This window comes from Drosophila tropicalis, unplaced genomic scaffold, assembly GCF_018151085.1.
Source record: "Drosophila tropicalis isolate 14030-0801.00 unplaced genomic scaffold, ASM1815108v1 contig_859, whole genome shotgun sequence".
NCBI classification, from domain to species: domain Eukaryota; kingdom Metazoa; phylum Arthropoda; class Insecta; order Diptera; family Drosophilidae; genus Drosophila; species Drosophila tropicalis.
The window spans coordinates 2,065,901-2,083,879 of record NW_027173353.1 but is presented as its reverse complement, the minus strand read 5'-3'; the positions used below and the strand labels follow the sequence as shown (position 1 = coordinate 2,083,879).

General features: G+C 40.3%; 6 protein-coding genes and 1 non-coding gene across 9 annotated transcripts; 3 read left to right on the top strand and 4 right to left on the bottom strand.

The window, feature by feature from the left end:
• Nucleotides 1-163: 163 nt before the first annotated feature.
• On the top strand, nt 164-5,817 carry LOC137581817 (transketolase-like protein 2). The gene is made up of 4 exons (XM_068296159.1): nt 164-313; nt 1,773-2,175; nt 3,810-5,408; nt 5,467-5,817. Exons 2-4 carry the CDS (start codon nt 2,072-2,074, stop codon nt 5,642-5,644), a joined length of 1,881 nt encoding a protein of 626 aa, XP_068152260.1. The 5' UTR covers nt 164-313; nt 1,773-2,071; the 3' UTR covers nt 5,645-5,817.
• Nucleotides 395-488, bottom strand: TRNAY-GUA (transfer RNA tyrosine (anticodon GUA)). Its single transcript has 2 exons — nt 452-488; nt 395-430 (listed from the first exon to the last, which is right to left on the bottom strand). It is a non-coding gene; the product is annotated as a tRNA-Tyr (tRNA).
• Nucleotides 5,818-5,843: 26 nt separating the features above from the next.
• On the bottom strand, nt 5,844-9,362 carry LOC137581816 (transcription termination factor 2). Of its 2 annotated transcripts, XM_068296158.1 has the most exons (6): nt 9,250-9,362; nt 8,853-9,056; nt 8,629-8,789; nt 7,214-8,569; nt 6,833-7,151; nt 6,609-6,755 (listed from the first exon to the last, which is right to left on the bottom strand). In XM_068296158.1, exons 1-6 carry the CDS (start codon nt 9,275-9,277, stop codon nt 6,742-6,744), a joined length of 2,082 nt encoding a protein of 693 aa, XP_068152259.1. In that variant the 5' UTR covers nt 9,278-9,362; the 3' UTR covers nt 6,609-6,741. The 2 variants fall into 2 exon arrangements, with proteins under 2 accessions (XP_068152258.1, XP_068152259.1); XM_068296157.1 differs by having other exon boundaries at nt 5,844-7,151.
• Nucleotides 9,363-9,712: 350 nt separating this feature from the next.
• Nucleotides 9,713-11,608, top strand: Fntb (Farnesyl transferase beta subunit). Of its 2 annotated transcripts, XM_068296643.1 has the most exons (5): nt 9,713-9,813; nt 9,990-10,097; nt 10,199-10,455; nt 10,527-11,186; nt 11,268-11,608. In XM_068296643.1, exons 2-5 carry the CDS (start codon nt 9,999-10,001, stop codon nt 11,509-11,511), a joined length of 1,260 nt encoding a protein of 419 aa, XP_068152744.1. In that variant the 5' UTR covers nt 9,713-9,813; nt 9,990-9,998; the 3' UTR covers nt 11,512-11,608. The 2 variants fall into 2 exon arrangements, with proteins under 2 accessions (XP_068152744.1, XP_068152743.1); XM_068296642.1 differs by lacking the exon at nt 9,713-9,813 and having other exon boundaries at nt 9,943-10,097.
• A 59-nt stretch (nt 11,609-11,667) lies between these two features.
• LOC137582191 (uncharacterized) lies at nt 11,668-12,904 on the top strand. The gene is made up of 4 exons (XM_068296645.1): nt 11,668-11,886; nt 11,947-12,114; nt 12,180-12,388; nt 12,462-12,904. The coding sequence occupies exons 1-4, from the start codon at nt 11,778-11,780 to the stop codon at nt 12,870-12,872; spliced, it is 897 nt and encodes a 298-aa protein (XP_068152746.1). The 5' UTR covers nt 11,668-11,777; the 3' UTR covers nt 12,873-12,904.
• Nucleotides 12,870-13,387, bottom strand: mRpS33 (mitochondrial ribosomal protein S33). Its single transcript, XM_068296644.1, has 2 exons — nt 13,187-13,387; nt 12,870-13,123 (listed from the first exon to the last, which is right to left on the bottom strand). Exons 1-2 carry the CDS (start codon nt 13,307-13,309, stop codon nt 12,902-12,904), a joined length of 345 nt encoding a protein of 114 aa, XP_068152745.1. The 5' UTR covers nt 13,310-13,387; the 3' UTR covers nt 12,870-12,901.
• A 72-nt stretch (nt 13,388-13,459) lies between these two features.
• On the bottom strand, nt 13,460-17,938 carry ema (C-type lectin domain containing ema). The gene is made up of 10 exons (XM_068296641.1): nt 17,644-17,938; nt 17,412-17,551; nt 17,048-17,339; nt 16,903-16,989; nt 16,048-16,832; nt 15,387-15,503; nt 14,866-15,327; nt 14,236-14,806; nt 13,965-14,168; nt 13,460-13,912 (listed from the first exon to the last, which is right to left on the bottom strand). Exons 1-10 carry the CDS (start codon nt 17,847-17,849, stop codon nt 13,597-13,599), a joined length of 3,180 nt encoding a protein of 1,059 aa, XP_068152742.1. The 5' UTR covers nt 17,850-17,938; the 3' UTR covers nt 13,460-13,596.
• Between the last annotated feature and the right edge of the window lie 41 nt (nt 17,939-17,979).

Sequence of the window (17,979 nt, the reverse complement as noted above, 5' to 3'; positions counted from 1 at the left end):
TTCTTTTAACTGCATAATAACTAACAAAAAATATAATTCATCAATATTGTGGCAGAAAAAGAAAAAATACATATTTTAAAACACAATTTATGTGTTTTTTTCAAGAAAAGTGATTAAAACTGTTTCGATCTAGTTCGATTGTGATTTACTTTCAGTTGAGATACAAATACTTTTTTTAGAAAAGTGAACATATTTTGTTAACTCCTGGTAAAAATTAATTTCTTGAAAAAAAAAATACAAATTCATTTATGTACATAAATATATAATAAAATCCAAATTGCAAGTTGAGAAAATCGAAGACAAATTCTAAACGGTAATTCAATTCATACATACATCAAGTATACATACATATGTAAGTGTATGAAACTCTTAAAAAAAAAGTGAATCAAAAAAATCCTTCGAGCCGGATTTGAACCAGCGACCTATGGATTTCTATTGCATGTTTCACCAACTACAGTCCACCGCTCTACCAACTGAGCTATCGAAGGTTGAAGCTTTCCGTTGTCATTGTCAGCTTTGGTCTACGTCAAGAGCGGGGAGGGAGTTAAAAGAAAAACGTACAACTGTTTATGTATATAATTGGGGTATTCTTGCCGGTTTTAAAGAAATTTTAAACGAACGAATATCGTTTACTGATCGCATTACGATTACTCTAATTAGCAGTAACAGAGTCTAAATTTCCTTAAATTGCAATACGAAAGCCAATTTCATTCGATAATTACGATTTAGACTTACCAATGTTTCTATTTTTATACCCTTGCAAAAAGGGTATATTAATTTTGGTCAGAAGTGTGCAACGCATAGAACGAAGCATCTCCGACCATACAAAGTATATATATTCTTGATCAGCACGACGAGACGAGTTCAACTAGCCATGTCCGTCCGTCCGTCCGTCTGGATCAACGCAAACTCCTAGACCGTAAGAGCTACAGAGCTGAAATTTTGCACGTAGGCTTGTATATACTGCAGGCGTTGTATATCTCGGATTCAGCCGGATCGGACCACTATATCATATAGCTCCCATACAAACCCCAAAGTCACGAACAGTGACTTTTCTCAATAACTTCGTTATTTTCTATGCTATTATCGTGAAACTTAATATTAGAGAGTTTACTACGCCTATAAGCGACTATGCCAAATTTGATCAAGATCGGGTGACTATATCATATAGCTCCCATACAAACGGCCAAGTCACGAACAGTGACTTTCTCAATACCTTCGTTATTTGATGAGCTATTGTCGTGAAACTTAATATTAGAGAGTTTACTACGGCTATAAGCGACTATGCCAAATTTGATCAAGATCAGGTGACTATATCATATAGCTCCCATAGGAACGATTGGTCGAAAACAGTGACTTTTGTAAATAACTTCGTTACTTTTAACGCGATTGCTTTTAATTTAAACATTTCTTAATTTAATATATATGTTAATGACTGTGCCGAATTTGATAAAGATCGTGTGACTATATCATATAGCTCCCATAGGAACGATCGGTGGAAAACAGTGACTTTGATCAATATCTTCGTTATTTCCTATGATTGTAGGCCTTTCTTTCTCAAGCTTAAGCCTTTTTAGATAAAACGTTCTTCCACATTGATGGCTAATAGGTAAGGATAGAGTTACCAAAAAAGTTGCAAGGGTATACAAACTTTGACGCGGTCGAAGTTAGCCCCGGCCCTCTGGTTTGTTATTAGTTTAGATGTTGCTGCTTTGTCCGACTATGTGATGTAGAGAGTGTATTGTATATAGTATATGCCTATCTCGTTTCAGCACGAACCTATTCCAATGAAAATCCAGCAATAGAGAGATAACAGCGACTCCAAAGGCGGCCCCAAAATTGAGGGAATACAGAAAAGCAGCCCCAGCACCGGCAGAGAGTTTAGTTTGTTCTCAGACGCCGGCTGCAGTGGTTCGTTCATTCCAGCTCTAAATTTGCTACCACCAAATTTAAAGTCCTCAAAACGACTATTTTATTTTCTCTCGTTTGCAATCATACGAGTTTTGCCTTTTGGATAGCTAGCAAAAAGAACTTTAATTTACTTCCAACAACAATATTAAATAAAACCAGAATGTCGTACCATAAGCCAGAAGCAAAAACTGTCCAGGATCTGAAGGATTTGGCTCATAAATTGCGTATACACTCGATTGTGTCCACCGAGGCCTCAAAATCAGGGTAAGCAAACAAATAAAACAAAATTGTGAATGTAAAAAATTTGAATTCAAATTTTAAAGTGGTGCACCTTGCACTTGTTGCTGTAAAGGTGACCTCCAGAGTTTAGTAGAAGTGTTCCAAGCCACGTGTTTTGCTTCAATGCATCGCCGTTTTAAAAACTTTGAGGGTGCCTTTAACAATATGTTTGTACGTTTGTATAGCAATGTGTGTATGTACATGTGTATGTATGTATGTACGTATGTGTTTTTAGTGTCGTCGTTTGCTGATAAACTTCGTTTCAGTGTTTTTAAATGCCTAATTCGTTTTTTCAATGACCTTCACTGACCTTTAGAGATGACGTTAATATTTTTTACCGACTTTCATTTGTTACATTCATTGTTTTTTATTTTCTATTGAGCGTTTTGTGCGTGGCTTTTTTCTCTCACCCCCTTCCAGACAAAAAAACACACACACATGCAAACCGGTCAAATACACAGCCATAGCGGCGGCTAGCAAGCTGGCAACTCTGACATAACGGCTGCTGTATTTGAATGGGAACATTTGACGACCTTTTTTTTTTTTTTTTTTACAAGTTTGTGTAATTAAACTAAAGATAAGCCTAGATTGATTATAGACTGAGAAACTGATGTGAGACAGACAGAGAAAGAGACAGAGATAAGCAACAATTTTATCACCAGCCTGGTATAGTTTTTCCAGTTTTCGGCGTCTACCGCCTCTGATGTGAGATAAGAACTGTTCTATATATGACCTCTGGTGATCTGATTACTCATGCCATGATAGACTGGACATCCTTAGAGGTGACCAGCTCAAGTGTCTTACATACCACATGTTAATCGAAAATCAGTGAAACATTGATAAAAATGCCGGCAATGACGCGAGACTTGAGATTTGGGATCACCTTCATTAGTACTTGGTAGCACTTGGCAAGGAGAAATTCATAACCATGCAAAAGCTGCGTGTAATATGGGATACGGATATGTAGACGATGGACATTTGAATACTTTTTTAATTTGATATTTGTGGGATTTGTTTATGCAAATGAATGAGAGGGTAGATGAAAGGAAACCGGTTAGACATAATGTTACGTACATTTGTATAATGATCTGTTTATATACATATGTATACATACATACATATTATAGTATATGTGAGTATAAATGTACGTATGTGTATTTAAGTGGTACTTAAAGAAATATTCGTATCTATATTTGTATACGAATCTATGTAAGTGTATGTGCGATAAGAATTATATTTATACCCATGTATTTATGTAGATTTGCTTGGGGGTAAGACGAGCCCTTTATTTTGTCTAGAGTTGCACACATTTTGCGGTTGGAGTTGTGCCAGGAAATCTACATGCATACATATGTATGTATGTATGTACATATGTACATACATACATACATATGTATGTAAATAAAGTTTCTTCATTCGATTCCTTGTTTGTACCAGCATACGTGAATGCGATCCAAGTTCAATATATGTATGTAAATACATACATATGTACATTTGTTCATAAAATTTTCTATAGCTCAGCGAATTTCGAGCCTTTTCTAATTATTAGGATTATTGGGTTTTTATTATACATTCATACATATTTTAAATTTTAACATTTATTTCTATCTGTATTACAGTCATCCAACATCATGCTCCTCGCTGGCTGAGATTATGTCGGTGTTGTTTTTCCAACAACTACGTCTTAATATAAAGCATCCACGTGATCCCTCAAGTGATCGTTTCATCCTTTCCAAGGGTCATGCTGCTCCCATTTTGTATGCTGCCTGGGCTGAGGCTGGTTTGTTCCCCATCGAGGACCTTAAGAATCTGCGTAAGATCGATAGCGATTTGGAGGGACATCCTACACCACGTTTGAATTTCATTGATGTTGGCACTGGTTCTTTGGGCCAAGGTGTGGCTGTCGGTGCCGGCATGGCCTATGTGGGCAAGAACTTTGACAAGGCCGATTATCGCACCTATGTGGTTGTGGGCGATGGTGAATCCGCTGAGGGCTCTGTGTGGGAGTCTCTGCACTTTGCTGGCCACTATGAGTTGGATAACTTGTGTGTCATCTTTGATGTCAACCGCCTGGGTCAGTCTGAGCCTACATCATTGCAACATAAACTGGACGTCTACAGAGATCGTTTGGAAGCTTTTGGATTTAATGCTTTGGTTGTTGACGGTCATGACGTCGATGAGTTGTGCAAGGCCTTCCATTGTGCTGCCAATACCAAGAACAAGCCCACGGCAATTATTGCTAAGACTTTCAAGGGCAAGGACTTTCCCCAAGTTGAGGATCTAGACAATTGGCACGGCAAACCTCTGGGCGCTAAGGCTGATACGGTAATCAAGCACCTCCAAGGACTGATCGTTAATCCCAATGTCAAACTGACTCCCAAGAAGGTTGGCAAGACTGGCCTGGCCCCCGAGGTCGATATTAGCAATGTGAAGCTCTGCACTCCTCCCAATTACAAATTGGGCGATTCCATCGCCACTCGATTGGCCTATGGCACTGCACTGGCTAAGATCGGGGCCGATAATGACCGAGTGATTGCTCTCGATGGCGACACCAAGAACTCCACTTTCTCCGATAAGCTGAAAAATGCTTTCCCAGAGCGTTACATTGAGTGCTTTATTGCCGAGCAGAATCTTGTGGGTGTGGCCATTGGCACCGCTTGCCGTCGTCGTACTGTTGCATTTGTATCCACGTTTGCAACGTTCTTTACCCGCGCCTTCGATCAGATTCGCATGGGCGCAATTTCTCAGACTAATGTGAACTTTGTCGGCTCCCATTGTGGTTGCAGTATTGGTGAGGATGGTCCATCCCAGATGGGTCTCGAGGATGTAGCCATGTTCCGTACTATTCCTGGCAGCACGATCTTCTATCCATCGGATGCTGTGAGCACAGAGCGTGCCGTTGAGCTGGCTGCAAACACCAAAGGCGTTTGCTTCATTCGTACATCACGCCCCAACACCAGTGTAATTTACAACAATGACGAACCCTTTACCATTGGTCGTGGTAAGGTAGTGCGCCAGAAGCCCTCCGATGAGGTTCTCTTTATTGGTGCCGGCATCACTCTCTATGAGGCCTTGGCAGCTGCTGAGCAGCTAGAAAAGGAGTGTATTACCGCTCGTGTGATTGATCCCTTCACTGTCAAGCCTCTGGATGTTGATTTGATTGTGGAGCATGGCAAGCAGTGTGGCGGACGCATTGTTGTTGTGGAGGATCACTACCAGTAAGTGTTTTGTACTCATTCATTAAAAAATGAAATTAAATCTATTTCTAATTCACAGGCAAGGCGGTTTGGGTGAGGCTGTTCTCAGCGTTCTGGCTGAGCACCGTAACTTTGTGGTCAAGCATCTTTATGTGCCAACTGTTCCACGATCAGGACCTCCAGCCGTTCTTATCGATATGTTCGGCATCTCTGCTCGCAACATTGTCACTGCCGCCAAGGCTATCTTGAAGAAGTAGAAACATGGAATGAATTTTGTATTTCCATAGCTTATATGCACATATAATTAAGTTTGATCCATTTATACAGGAACATTTTCTAAATCATTGATGTAATTTGTTGTTACACTTGCCTCTACATGCCTATTCGAATCATATGATGAGGCCAAATTAAATTCTTTTTATAAACGAAATATTCCAATTGTTTCTTTTATTGTATTGTATTAACAGAATACAAAAAACAGGGGCTTAAAATCAAAGATCTTCATTTTTCATCTTAAAGCTAATATTTGGTTACGTCAAAAAGCCGTGCGAAATTTTCCATAACAGAATTTTTAAGCTATTATTGGAAAACAAAATATTTCGCAGAAATGTCAATAAGCCATAAAAAAAAAACTTTAAAAGAAATCTATAGAATAAATCTATAAATAAAAATTAGTGAATTATTTCAGTGGAAAACAATTTGATTGTGATTCTGGAATTGAAAGTTAATTTAGTTGAGCCCGAAAAGCTTTTTGAGCTCTTGAAGTGTAAGGCGACCACTGTTAGGCAAACGCCCTCCATTGATCACCATTTTGGCCAACTCTATCTTATAATCCTGAAGTGCTTGAATACGTTGTTCAATTGTGTCCACGCACATAAACCGATAAATGTGAGTCGTCTTGTGCTGGCCATAGCGATATATGCGATCCTGGGCCTGTTTCTCCAGTTGGGGATTCCAGTGTAGATCAATTAGAAGCAAATGATTAGCAACATTCAGATTTAGTCCAACACCGCCAGCGGTGAGAGATAGAAGAAGTACTCGTTTTAAATTATTCGTGTCATTGAACTCGTCAAGAACAAGTTGACGATCTTTGGCATTCATTTTTCCATTGAAAGCAAGCGTCTCCCAAGAGAGGGTATCCAAATGCTTTTCAATTACATCCAAGAAATTTGTCCACTGTGAGACTACAATTATTTTGTCATTAGTTTCATTAAGCAATTGCTGCAGCTTGGCCGAGATAAGTTTCATTTTTGAAGAAAGATTGGAAAACTGAAAAATAGGATTCGTAGGCCGCAGCAATTTGGCAGCTGTACCCTCATCAGGCAGGACAACGCGTAGATCAGTGGGTGTTGCTTTATTGTTTGGCTCCTGTTTTTCCGATTTATCCACCTTCAAAAGAGTGAGACATTTCTTTTCGTCCTCAAGCTTGAGATTGTAGTGCTGACCTTGATAATCCATTTTTATTGCTTGCTTAACCAAAAGGTTCTCTTCCTTCTTTATTTGGAATTTAAAGATAGACTTTTCCTCGCTTATGTAATTGTAGTTTTCATCTTCATATTTAATTTTTCCCTTTTGTTTAAATGTTTTTTCTTCTTTCTTGATTTTTAATAGAGATGCTTCATGGGTTGCATTTAAAGCTTGGGACTCAGTGGGATTGTAATTGTCCAACTCAGCTAAAATTTCCGTTTTAAGATGACCAACCATTTCATCGATATCCTCATTCATCTCATTGAAATCTTCGGGATTAAAGGTGTCGCAAATCATCTATGCAGATCGGGTAACGTAACATTAAAATAAAATAAGAGATTTGGTTGAATTTTACTTACTTGAACCATAAGTCCAGGATGACAGCAAAACTGACGCAGACGCAGAAGTAGTACCAAAATGACGATACCCTGGACTTTAAAACCTGGAGTATAGCCCATCGATTTAAGGAATCGTCTATATAACTCACTATAAGTCGTGTCAAATATTCTAGGCATAAATGTAGGAGTTTTATCGTTACAATAGTAGTTCAGATCAAGATTTCCCTCCCGTCGTTGACGAAGGTATTGCTCAAATATAGATTGGGAGATTGACGATAAAATTTGATACACTACTAATTCTGCGTCAGACAGTGTGACTTGAATGACTTCAATAATTAACTCGGGAAGCGATGGCATTTCACCAGATTGCTGCAACTCTGACTTGGTGCGGCGCAACATTAACGGTTTTATAATCGCATGTAATCTACAATGGGCTTTTATGCCCTGATTTAAATAATCTTTACATTGTTGAAATGATTTAAAATTAGGCACTTTCAAGAAGGATAGCAATGCGAGAACATCGATTGCTTTGTTATGTACGGGAGTTCCAGTCACTGCCCAACGGTATTTTGCATCTAAGGCACAAACAGCACTGCAACAGGCAGTTTCTAGGTTTCGTATAACATGGGCTTCATCAAGTATTACCCGATGCCATTTGACGCCGAAAAGTATAGAAGAGTCATATAACCTTTTGCGCTCCATTGCTACTGTATGGTAAGACGTTATTACCATATCATAGCTAAGAAGGGTCTCTAGATCTATTTTTCGCCGTTTTGGACCGTGATATATAAGGATTTTAATGTAATTCGCAGTCACCTTGCTGGTTGCTTCGTTAGCCCATTGGTGCATTACGCTCATTGGACAAATTATTAGGGTGCCAGCCCGTCCATATGGACCTATGTCACAATCACTATCATTATCGGTAATTTCCTTATCATGCATTGGATCCATAGGTTTTTCTTCCTTTTGAACCGATTCTGTTTTGAATAGCGGCTTTGCTTCCATTTGCCATGAATTAGTCGGCTGTTTATTTTCATCTGTTTGATCCTCGTCGTCATAACTAAACAGCGAAAAGACGGGCTTCTTCTGTTCAAGTTGCAAGCTATAAAATTGCCTATTCCACTCAGTCTCCAACGCCTTACGTTTAATATCTTCTTGTTTCCGGGTCTCCTGTATTGTAGATAGCATTAACGAAATCATACTTAGAGTCTTTCCCAAACCCATGTCATCGGCAAGAATCCCGCCTCGAACCGCCTGCTTTTCTCGATATTGTAACCACTTAAGTCCACGCTGCTGGTGTTTCAATAAAGGCACCAATAAAGCAACAGGCTGTTCAGCAATCTCTTCAGGGCTTGGTTCTACTGGCTCATGCAGCGCCTAGATTATGAAAAACAAAACTACAGACTACGATATCAAAGACATTTGTCTTCCCATACCTTTACACAATCCATTATTGTGTTTTTCAAATCCAAATAATCAGCTGCGCCTTTCACCTTACGACTTGCCAAGGTACAATGATTAAAGTCCCCATCAAGGAGACCCTTATATCTTAGTTCATCGTTTGCTGCAACTCTTGCACATTCAGGGCAGCAGAATTCTATTTAATAAAAGAAAAGTTCAAGGCCCAAGCAGTTATTTAGTTGTATTAATGTACACTTGCCACTATCCCAGACATCATTATCACAATCCCAATCAAGCAATTCTTCTTCTAAGTTAGTCACTGCGGCGACACCAGTTTTCGACATGTTGAAGCAAGTTTGCGTATTGCCAAAGTGTGGTAAAGATCCACATAAAGTAATAGAGGGCGAGTCCGATCCTTCTTGAGTTAAATCAGTGGTTTGTTGATCAGAAGTCAAGTCAACACCTACATAGGTATAAGTTGAGTTTTTAAACAGATCGCCAATATTAAGTAAACAATAGGTATCTACAGTTTTAAATCTGATTGCCAATATATAAGTGAGCAAAATATTCACATATGTATTTACATGCATTCATATGTATTTGGATGCATTTACTTATCTACATGATAATTATAGTTAGAACATTTGTCTACTTACATTTGATTATCTGCGAATACGGTTCCATTTTACAAGTTCTGATGAAATTTCTTTAATTTAACTTCTTTTCCCGCGCCAACGAAAGCGCATAGTAGAGCCGGGAAATTAAAAAGTGCGATAGATCGATGGAAATTTTTCGATGGCGATCTATCGAACTTGATTTGTGCGTGGTCACGTGAAAGCAGGTGAACATTGGTTTTTTCGGCTAAAGCTAGATTTCAGTGTTGGCAAACGCTATTTTTTATTTGGCGCGTTGTTTGACCGCCCTGGTAGCCAAATATTTACTCTAAATTATAAATTGTAAACTCAACAATATTACATTACTCACGAACTCGAACAAAACAATCAATAAATAGTTCATATGCGGAAGAAGAAAGTGATAATATGCACTTGATGGGATGCAAACTCGGTGATGACATTATCGACAAACATATGCGATAATTAGGTATGTCTTTACTATCGATTATTTTTGTCAGGCCATAGTAGTTACACTATGCAACAAGTTTGCAAGTTTGGGTGTTTTTTTAAAATCAAATTTTGATTAATTCTTTCTAATTAAATAAGGTTAATACACACGAGAAGCGTATCATACCCTATTATCTAAACTTAATCCTTTTAATTTTTGGGGCTTAATTTTTTGAATAGTTTTTAAATCGTTTCAAAGCTGAATGGGTAAAATCCCATGTTGACCAGTGAATGTTTTATTTATTTTAATTTTTTAATTTTGCACTTATTGACAGCCCAATAACATGTGGCCCGAAGATGAGCTTCTGTTTCGAAATTTCCAGCAGCTGAAAGGCTGCAAGTTTGACGATGAAAAAGTGGCCACAATTACGTCCAGAGAACAGGTGAGTAATAGATGCACACAACTTCCAACCCTTTACTGTAAAGTTGGAGATATGTACATACATATGTTATACAAAGTGTTTACGCATTGACTCATTTACAGCAAAAAACGGAAAGTTCCGTGGAGAAATGCTTCGACCGATTCGAGCAGATGCAATTCCTTAACCCTCGCCTCACCCAGCTTAACCGTATAGAACACCAGCACTACCTAGATGTAATGCTACGCCGTCTTCCCTCGAATTACGAGTGCCTGGACAGTAGTCGTGCATGGTGTATCTATTGGATTTTACAAGCGGCACAGTTGCTAAGTTTCACATTTGATGAGGAGACGCTCGACCATGTCATACAGTTTCTCATTAAGTATGTCATTTGAATTTCATTAGCCACCAGCAATCTATTAATAATCGAATTGGTTTGATTCGATCTTACAGATGCCGAGCCCCCACAGGCGGGTTCGGGGGTGGGCCGGGGCAATATGCCCATTTGGCACCCACTTACGCCGCCGTCAACAGTCTGTGTATCATTGGCAGCCAAAGTGCCTATCGTGCCATCGACAGGGAGTCGCTGACACAGTTTCTGTTTAGTGTACGCGAAGCGGATGGCTCTTTTCGCCTGCATGTGGACGGAGAAACGGATGTGCGAGGTGCCTATTGTGCCATTTCCTGCGCTAAGTTGTTAAATCTGCCCCAGCTTGTTTTGAAGGAGTTATTTGCTGGCACTGGTGATTGGATAGCGAGTTGCCAGACATATGAAGGCGGATTCGGTGGTGCTCCCGATCTTGAGGCCCATGGCGGCTACACGTTTTGCGGCATAGCTGGCCTAGCTCTGCTCAACGAGGCACAAAAATGTAACAAAAATGCACTGCTCCGATGGACATTGCGGCGCCAGATGAGTTATGAGGGCGGCTTTCAGGGACGCACCAATAAACTGGTCGACGGCTGCTATTCTTTCTGGGTGGGTGCCACTATTCCCATTACACAAGCTACAATGCCTGGCATGGAGCACACACTATTCGACGTGGAGGCCCTGCAAGAATATATTCTACTTTGTTGCCAGAAGCAAAACGGTGGCCTTATTGATAAGCCTGGAAAGTATGTGGTTTGGCCTATACATATCGACAATGAATTAAAGCCTATAAAGTCTAAAGTCTATGTATATCTTTCCCGTTTCAGACCCCAAGATCTCTACCACACTTGCTACACTCTTAGCGGTGTTTCCATAGCACAGCACTCTGAATCCGCAATGAGTCCGCAAATTCTGGGAGACTTGATCAACGAACTTCTGCCCACTCATCCATTGTTTAACATACCACCGAAGTCGGTGGCAGCTGCTCTCAGTCACTTTTCGAACACAACTGAACCGGATTCTGATGGGAACGATAGTACCTGGAAAATGGATGATGTGGGGGACAGATAAACAGAGCAACACCGAAAAAGAATTGATTAGTAATTTAACACACAAAATGAAATTCTGTAAACTAATTTTTTATTAATAAATGACTTTTCCAAATTTATATATGTTCAATTTCTTCAGAGCAATAATAAACAATAGTTTATATAAATTTGTTTTATATTCTGAAAGAAACACCAAGTGGCGCCAAATTCAATTCGATATCAACAATGGGCAATCGATTGTCTAGTGTTGGTCCGAGCACTCACCTTTAAAACAAAAACAAACAATAAATGTTTTCAAGTCAGAGACATTTGAAAAGAAGAACGCCGGCCCAGGGCATAGATAGGCGAGAGTATATTGGCCATCTAGTTGATGAATATTATACCACAACAAACGTGGGTGAGACTTTAGTCCAGTTTTTCGTGGGTCCTTCTCTATAGTAAATCTTCCCGTTTTCAGAAGCCCAAGAACAAGTCACTGCGAATTTAGCAAACTTTGCCTACGATCCAATCAATTGGCCCCATTTGCATGCAGCCGATGCTTTAGATGTATTTGTAGCATCGCTGGAAACCCCTAATCAGAATTTGCAGTTACACGGGATCGCTGCTCTATGCAATATTTGCCTGGGTATTTGTTAAACTATGATACATGACTTGTCTTCATGTTTTCTAATTCGGCATTTCCTTTACTAGATAACAAGGTGTCCGACTTTTTTAGAGATCAACTTGACATAGTAATTGGGTTGTTTCTTCGCACAGACCACACGGAAATTGTGATTCATAGTTTGGCACTCTTTTACCAATTACTTAATGCCGGGTTGGTCGAAAAGACCCTACTGTTGACGCCAGCAGTACTTAAGTGTGTTCAAGATTGGCGTTTGAAATCTCAGGACAAACGTATCGTTAACCTTTCTCTACTTTACCTTGAGGATTTTGGTCGACGCACTGAAATAGTTCGACTAAAAAATGTTCCAGCAACAAGTAAGCCGACGTCTGATTCACCACCTGCAACAGGTTCAAATCGTTAAACGATTCACACAAAAAGACCTGGAAGAGTTTGCCAAATTCACAGGCGACTACAATTATATACACAGCAAGGATGTTCCCGTCAATCAACGACGAGTTCATGGGGCGTTACTTAACGCCGTAGTAGCTGGTATTATAGGTTCTAAGTTACCCGGACCAGGAACAGTTGTGTTGGAGCAGTCTTTTAAATTTCTTAAACCCTGTCGCATTGAGCAGGAAACTGTAGTCACTGTCAGATTGATGAATGCTCGGAAAATCTCCACTGTAGAATATGATTGTCGGCAAAATGATGAAGTGGTGTTTGCAGGTAATGCTAAATTGTTGACGCAATCACAATCACAATCCTCTCAAAAAAACTAGTCTTAAATAAAAGTGTTGTTCTTTATTGCCTATTTTTTGGATGCTCGCTTTCCTTCTCCCTTCTTGGGCGGTGCTTTGCCACGCAGCTTGCGCAATCGTTTCATCTCCTCTTTGAAATCTTGATGCTCATCACGAAACAGTCCATAATCCCTAAGATTCTTCATAAGGAGATGTGTCTCCACATGACGAGGGTACCAGTTGACCACGTAGTCGCGTTTCTGTATGGGCTCCTCTGCAAACATGCGCACAACCTGGAGCAAGACATTTGAAGTTTTTAGAGTTTGGATAGCATTGGCCATGTATTTGGATCACACCTTCATCGACTTCTCGTTTGTTGTTCGTGCAACCTCGCCGAAAATGCGATTGGACAAGTAATTCATGCGTCGGGCATACTGGGTGCCCAACTTTATAAGCTCACTGTATTTGTAGGAGGACATCGAAAATTAAGTCATATGAAGGAACAGGAACTATTATTATAAAGATTATCAAGTTTTGCGGTTATGTCAGACGAACAAAAAACTTCGAGACAGCTGATTTAGTTATCGATAACTAATACTTAGTGTGTGCGGCAATCGAAAGGCGGTCCGTTTGAAATTCGTCAAGTGAAACTTTAATTTGTTAAAAATATGTGTATTAAGGGTATAAACCACTCGACATTAAAATTAAACAACAAGTATACCTTAAGTGTCTTTATAATACTTCTAAAATGTAAAGGTCTAAGATTTTAAACTGTTTCGATTGCCCCCTTGCGCCTGGATTCGGCGCCTTCGCTATCATTGGCTATAAAAGAGGTTTCCTCGGAGCTAGGGACAGGCAACACTTCTTTGGCAACTGTTACACCATTTAGTTGGCTTAACAATGCATTCGTGCCCGTAAGCGAAGCTGCTTCCGCACGTGGTGAACCGCTATGTACAGAGATTTGCTCGTAGTGTAGCAAACGGGAGGGAGTATGAGAGCGTGACGATGGCGAAGGATTGCCCCGCGAGTGTGGACTATTATTGCGCGAATGTTGAAAATCCTCCAATGGTATTTCTTCTGACCTGCAAACAGATAGTCAGCAAAAAAGAAACTGATAAACGCATATTTTCGAACCTTGGCCTGGGCATTCGAGGACTACTTTCACGGGAGCGAGTTCCGCTACTTCTTGGCTGGGAATTTTCACGTGACTGTGATGAGCTATGACTGCCAACACTTACGCTTGGCGATCGATCCCTATCCACATTCGTTCTTAATGTGTTTGAAGAGCTGCCATTCGGACTACGACGACGGGAGCGTCCTGAGCTTTCATTGCGAATGCTGAAGAAAATCATGAATTATGTAAATTAAAGATCATTAAAGAAGAAAAATATTTGATCAAGCTCACCCCTCTATAGAACGGTTCTGGGCCATTTGAGTGCGACTCACTCCAGCACTGTTGTGGCTAGTGCGTAAAACGGCCGCAAATCCTGGCACACGGTTAGCCGTTGAGAATATGGAACGATGATGACTACTTCGCGAACTGCTGCTGCCGCTTGAATTAGTGCCTGCCGTGCCACACACAGCAAACACCGGAGAGTCCATTTGTCCAGGAATTTCGATTAGCTGAGCTATTTGGTACATTTTCTTCTGTCGAGCTTTACTGCGTCCCTTGGTAAGACGCTGTTTGGCAGCCATGCAGCGTATATGATCATCGAAAAGGAATTTGGCCGAGAGCAATGGAGTTCGATTGTGGGTGACACCGCCGCGATGGACGGTGATGTGCAAACAGCGAGAGTCGTCCTTATCTCCCTGCACCTCTACATCCTGTAGGAAGCCAACGAATTTAGCCACGCCCCAACCCAAGAGTTTTGAATCTGGTTCCACAAGAATAAGTTGCAAAGAATCGATAACCAGGAATCTTCTCTGTTTCGCATTATCCTTGGACACCACAGTGCATGCAATCAGGTCACTATTATCTGGAAAACGGATCAAAATCACATCAACCGCTTTGTTTGACACAATCATTGCAACTCACTCAAATCTAAAACGTTTTCCACCTGCACCAGATTGACCACATTGGTCAACGGCAGTAAGCATTCTTTTTCATTTAAGAATTTTTGGCACGTTCGTCGTAACAGGAAATACACACGAATAGCACGGCGTGCCTTTTCCACTTCACCACAGGGCAGGCGACGGGTAAAATTGATCCCCGTTAATGGTGTACCAGTTGGAGGAAGCAAGATTGTCGAGTCCATGCACAAAAACTCCACATTTAATTGTGCCTTGCGCATCTCATTGTACTCGTCCTCGAAGAGATCCAGAAAGATGTCCTCCGATTTATAGAAATTTCGAAGTACAATCATAGACTGATTTCGCGCACTGAAAAGAAGCTCCTGTTGCGATGTTGTGATGCAACGTGCCTCATCCAAAATGGGTTTGGTGAATGTAACTAGCAGCTCTAATGCAATCTCCACAGTAATCAAGCGAATACGGCAAGCTAAATAAACGGACATTAATCATAAACCAATGGCAGTGATGTCTAAGTAAGCTACATACACGGCTGGCTCGATTGTGTGATGATGTTCAGCAATTGCTCAATGAGTGCTGTCTTGTAGCTAAAGGAACCTCGTGTAGACTTGGATAGTACCTGGTCAAACCATTCGTTTTTTATGCCTGTATGAAAAGGAACAAACAATTTGATTAGACATTAGCGCCTTTAAAGCATCAATCCAGATAAATTAGTTGATAAAATGGAAAAATTACATACCATCTGGAGAACAGGTGGTGCCACAGAAAAAAGCAATTGATATGGACATTAAGGATATTAGGTGAAAAAGCATTAAAATGTTACAAAATTTCGATAATGAACCAATATACACCCAGCCAGAGTCCTGCATGAGTGACACTTATAATGAGTTTTAATGGGCGAACATACATTTGGGTTAATTGCGATTCTTTGAAAAGAAACTAAACTAATTGATGAGATGAGCTTTCGAACAATAATTGAAGGGAAATATTTATAAAACACAATTAAAACAATTATCCCAGAATGAAATTTACATGAATGACGATACCTAAGATAGCTCATTACATATAAAGTGCGACATATTTAACATCCAAAGGTACAACGGACAAGAACAAGTCTATACGAAAGACCAATACATCTCTACTATGCAGGACTCTAGACATTTTCAATTGACGAAAGATCCTCGCTCACCTCGATTATGGGACATAGCGTAGATTAGACATAAAGCCAAGAGGGCCAAATAGTCATTTTCAGTACAGTCAAGTGCCTGAAGAACTGTATCCAGAAATGGTTTGGCAAATGCCGACGATGATGAAGATGTTGATTGTTGAAGCAATTGTTTTTGTTTCTCTTCGTCGGTTATGTTACGCATCCTGGCTGCCTCCGCTAATTCTACATCTGTGTGTAGATGGGCTTCCAATTCATTAACTGCGGCAGACTCTACCCCGCTGTCCTCACTCAGGTTATAGCTGGAGGACGATTGTCCGGTGACCGTGTCTAAAGCTTGTTCAAGGCTTTCATTTGGCTCACCAAAACCTGGTACTACAACCTCCCGATGTTCTACATATGAGTTGAGAATCTCGGCAGCACCTTCTTTAAACACACTGTGATCGCCATTGAGGATGACCCAAGCCAGGGCATGCACTAGTGGGGCATGTGTCACCACCAAGAAAACTAGAGATAACAAATACAATGCCACAATCGAGCTCACTCGCGGATTGTTCATTTCCTGTATGTCAATGTTTACATTGCGATTCAGCACTGCTGCCAAATTTTGGGTGACAACAGCCAGGGAGGGAGGTGGCGGTGCTGGCGTCAATGAAAATATATATAGCGGCACAAAAAGCTTGTGAAGCAAATGTTCCGTCAGCACAGCGTTTAGGTCCTTGATGTCCAGCAATAGAATGTCGCTCAAATAATGTAAATGATCTAAATGTTCGGCAACTAGATTAGATAACTTTTGATTCGATTGATGGCTGGAAAGATATGAAACCAAAGCAGTGGATAAGCAGTGAATCCTGCAGAGGGCTAAAAGACAAAGCTTACTCGATATCCGTGCGTACACAGCTGTCCAATTCTAGAATGTGTTTTCCAATAAACCAAACCAAATTACTAAAATAGGGTGCTGCCGTTCTAAAAGACACATCAAAGGATTACGAAAACTTCTTGATAGATGTATGTACACACTTACTTATCCCTTATAAAACGCAACATGCTTGAGTTTTGCACTTTGTACACATTTAGAGAGATTGTACGGACAGCTATACGCACCATGGACTCGGGATGGTTAAAGAATTTTATGGCTTCCGTATAAAGAGGGAAATCATTCGTATGCTCATTATAAAAAAAATGTATCGTATGTGTGTTTAGCTTTAGACTAAGCGTTTTCAAAAAGAGTATATAGTAGCCCATCACGTCCTCGTCGGAGAAGTCGAATTTGTGCACCATAATCGAATTCACATGATTGTTGCTCAGTAGGTAATCTGAAAGAGGAAAAACAAATGTCGTCATGAGGATAACCACTTATGCCACACCCATTCCAGGCCGTCACCCACATAGAGATGTTTCGTTGCGGATGTTTTCGAAAAGGATGTTAAGGGTTTGAAGCAGCTGAACGCATACAAAGCTAGAGCCTCCACTTTTTTGGCGCATGATATGTAAAAAGTAAGAGAGCATGTTTTTCTCCAGGAAGAAGCTAACAGGATCAAGAAATGGTTTGTACATGTATATATTAGCAATTTCCCATAGTTTCATGTAAAAAGATGTGTCTCCACACCCTCTACTTACTCAAATACAAGGGAATCATGCTGATCTCCCCAGATTAGGATTTCGGCTATGCAACGCAAAGATTCCACCAACAGGCCACGATTGTTCTCTGACACGGTAGTATTTTTTTCCAGAATGCTGTATAGATATTTTAGATGATCCAGCGACAAGCGATTTTTGGGGCGGCCACCCCAGGGTCCGCCAAACCAGCTACGGCTGCGAAACATAATTTGAGGAACTCGAGGTCGCCAGTCAAATTGCGATTTAGTCAATTTAGAAAATGTTTTTCTTCTCCACTACTAAACACAAACACATAGACAAAACACAGTGCCAAAGTCAGCTGTTGCTCCACTCTCT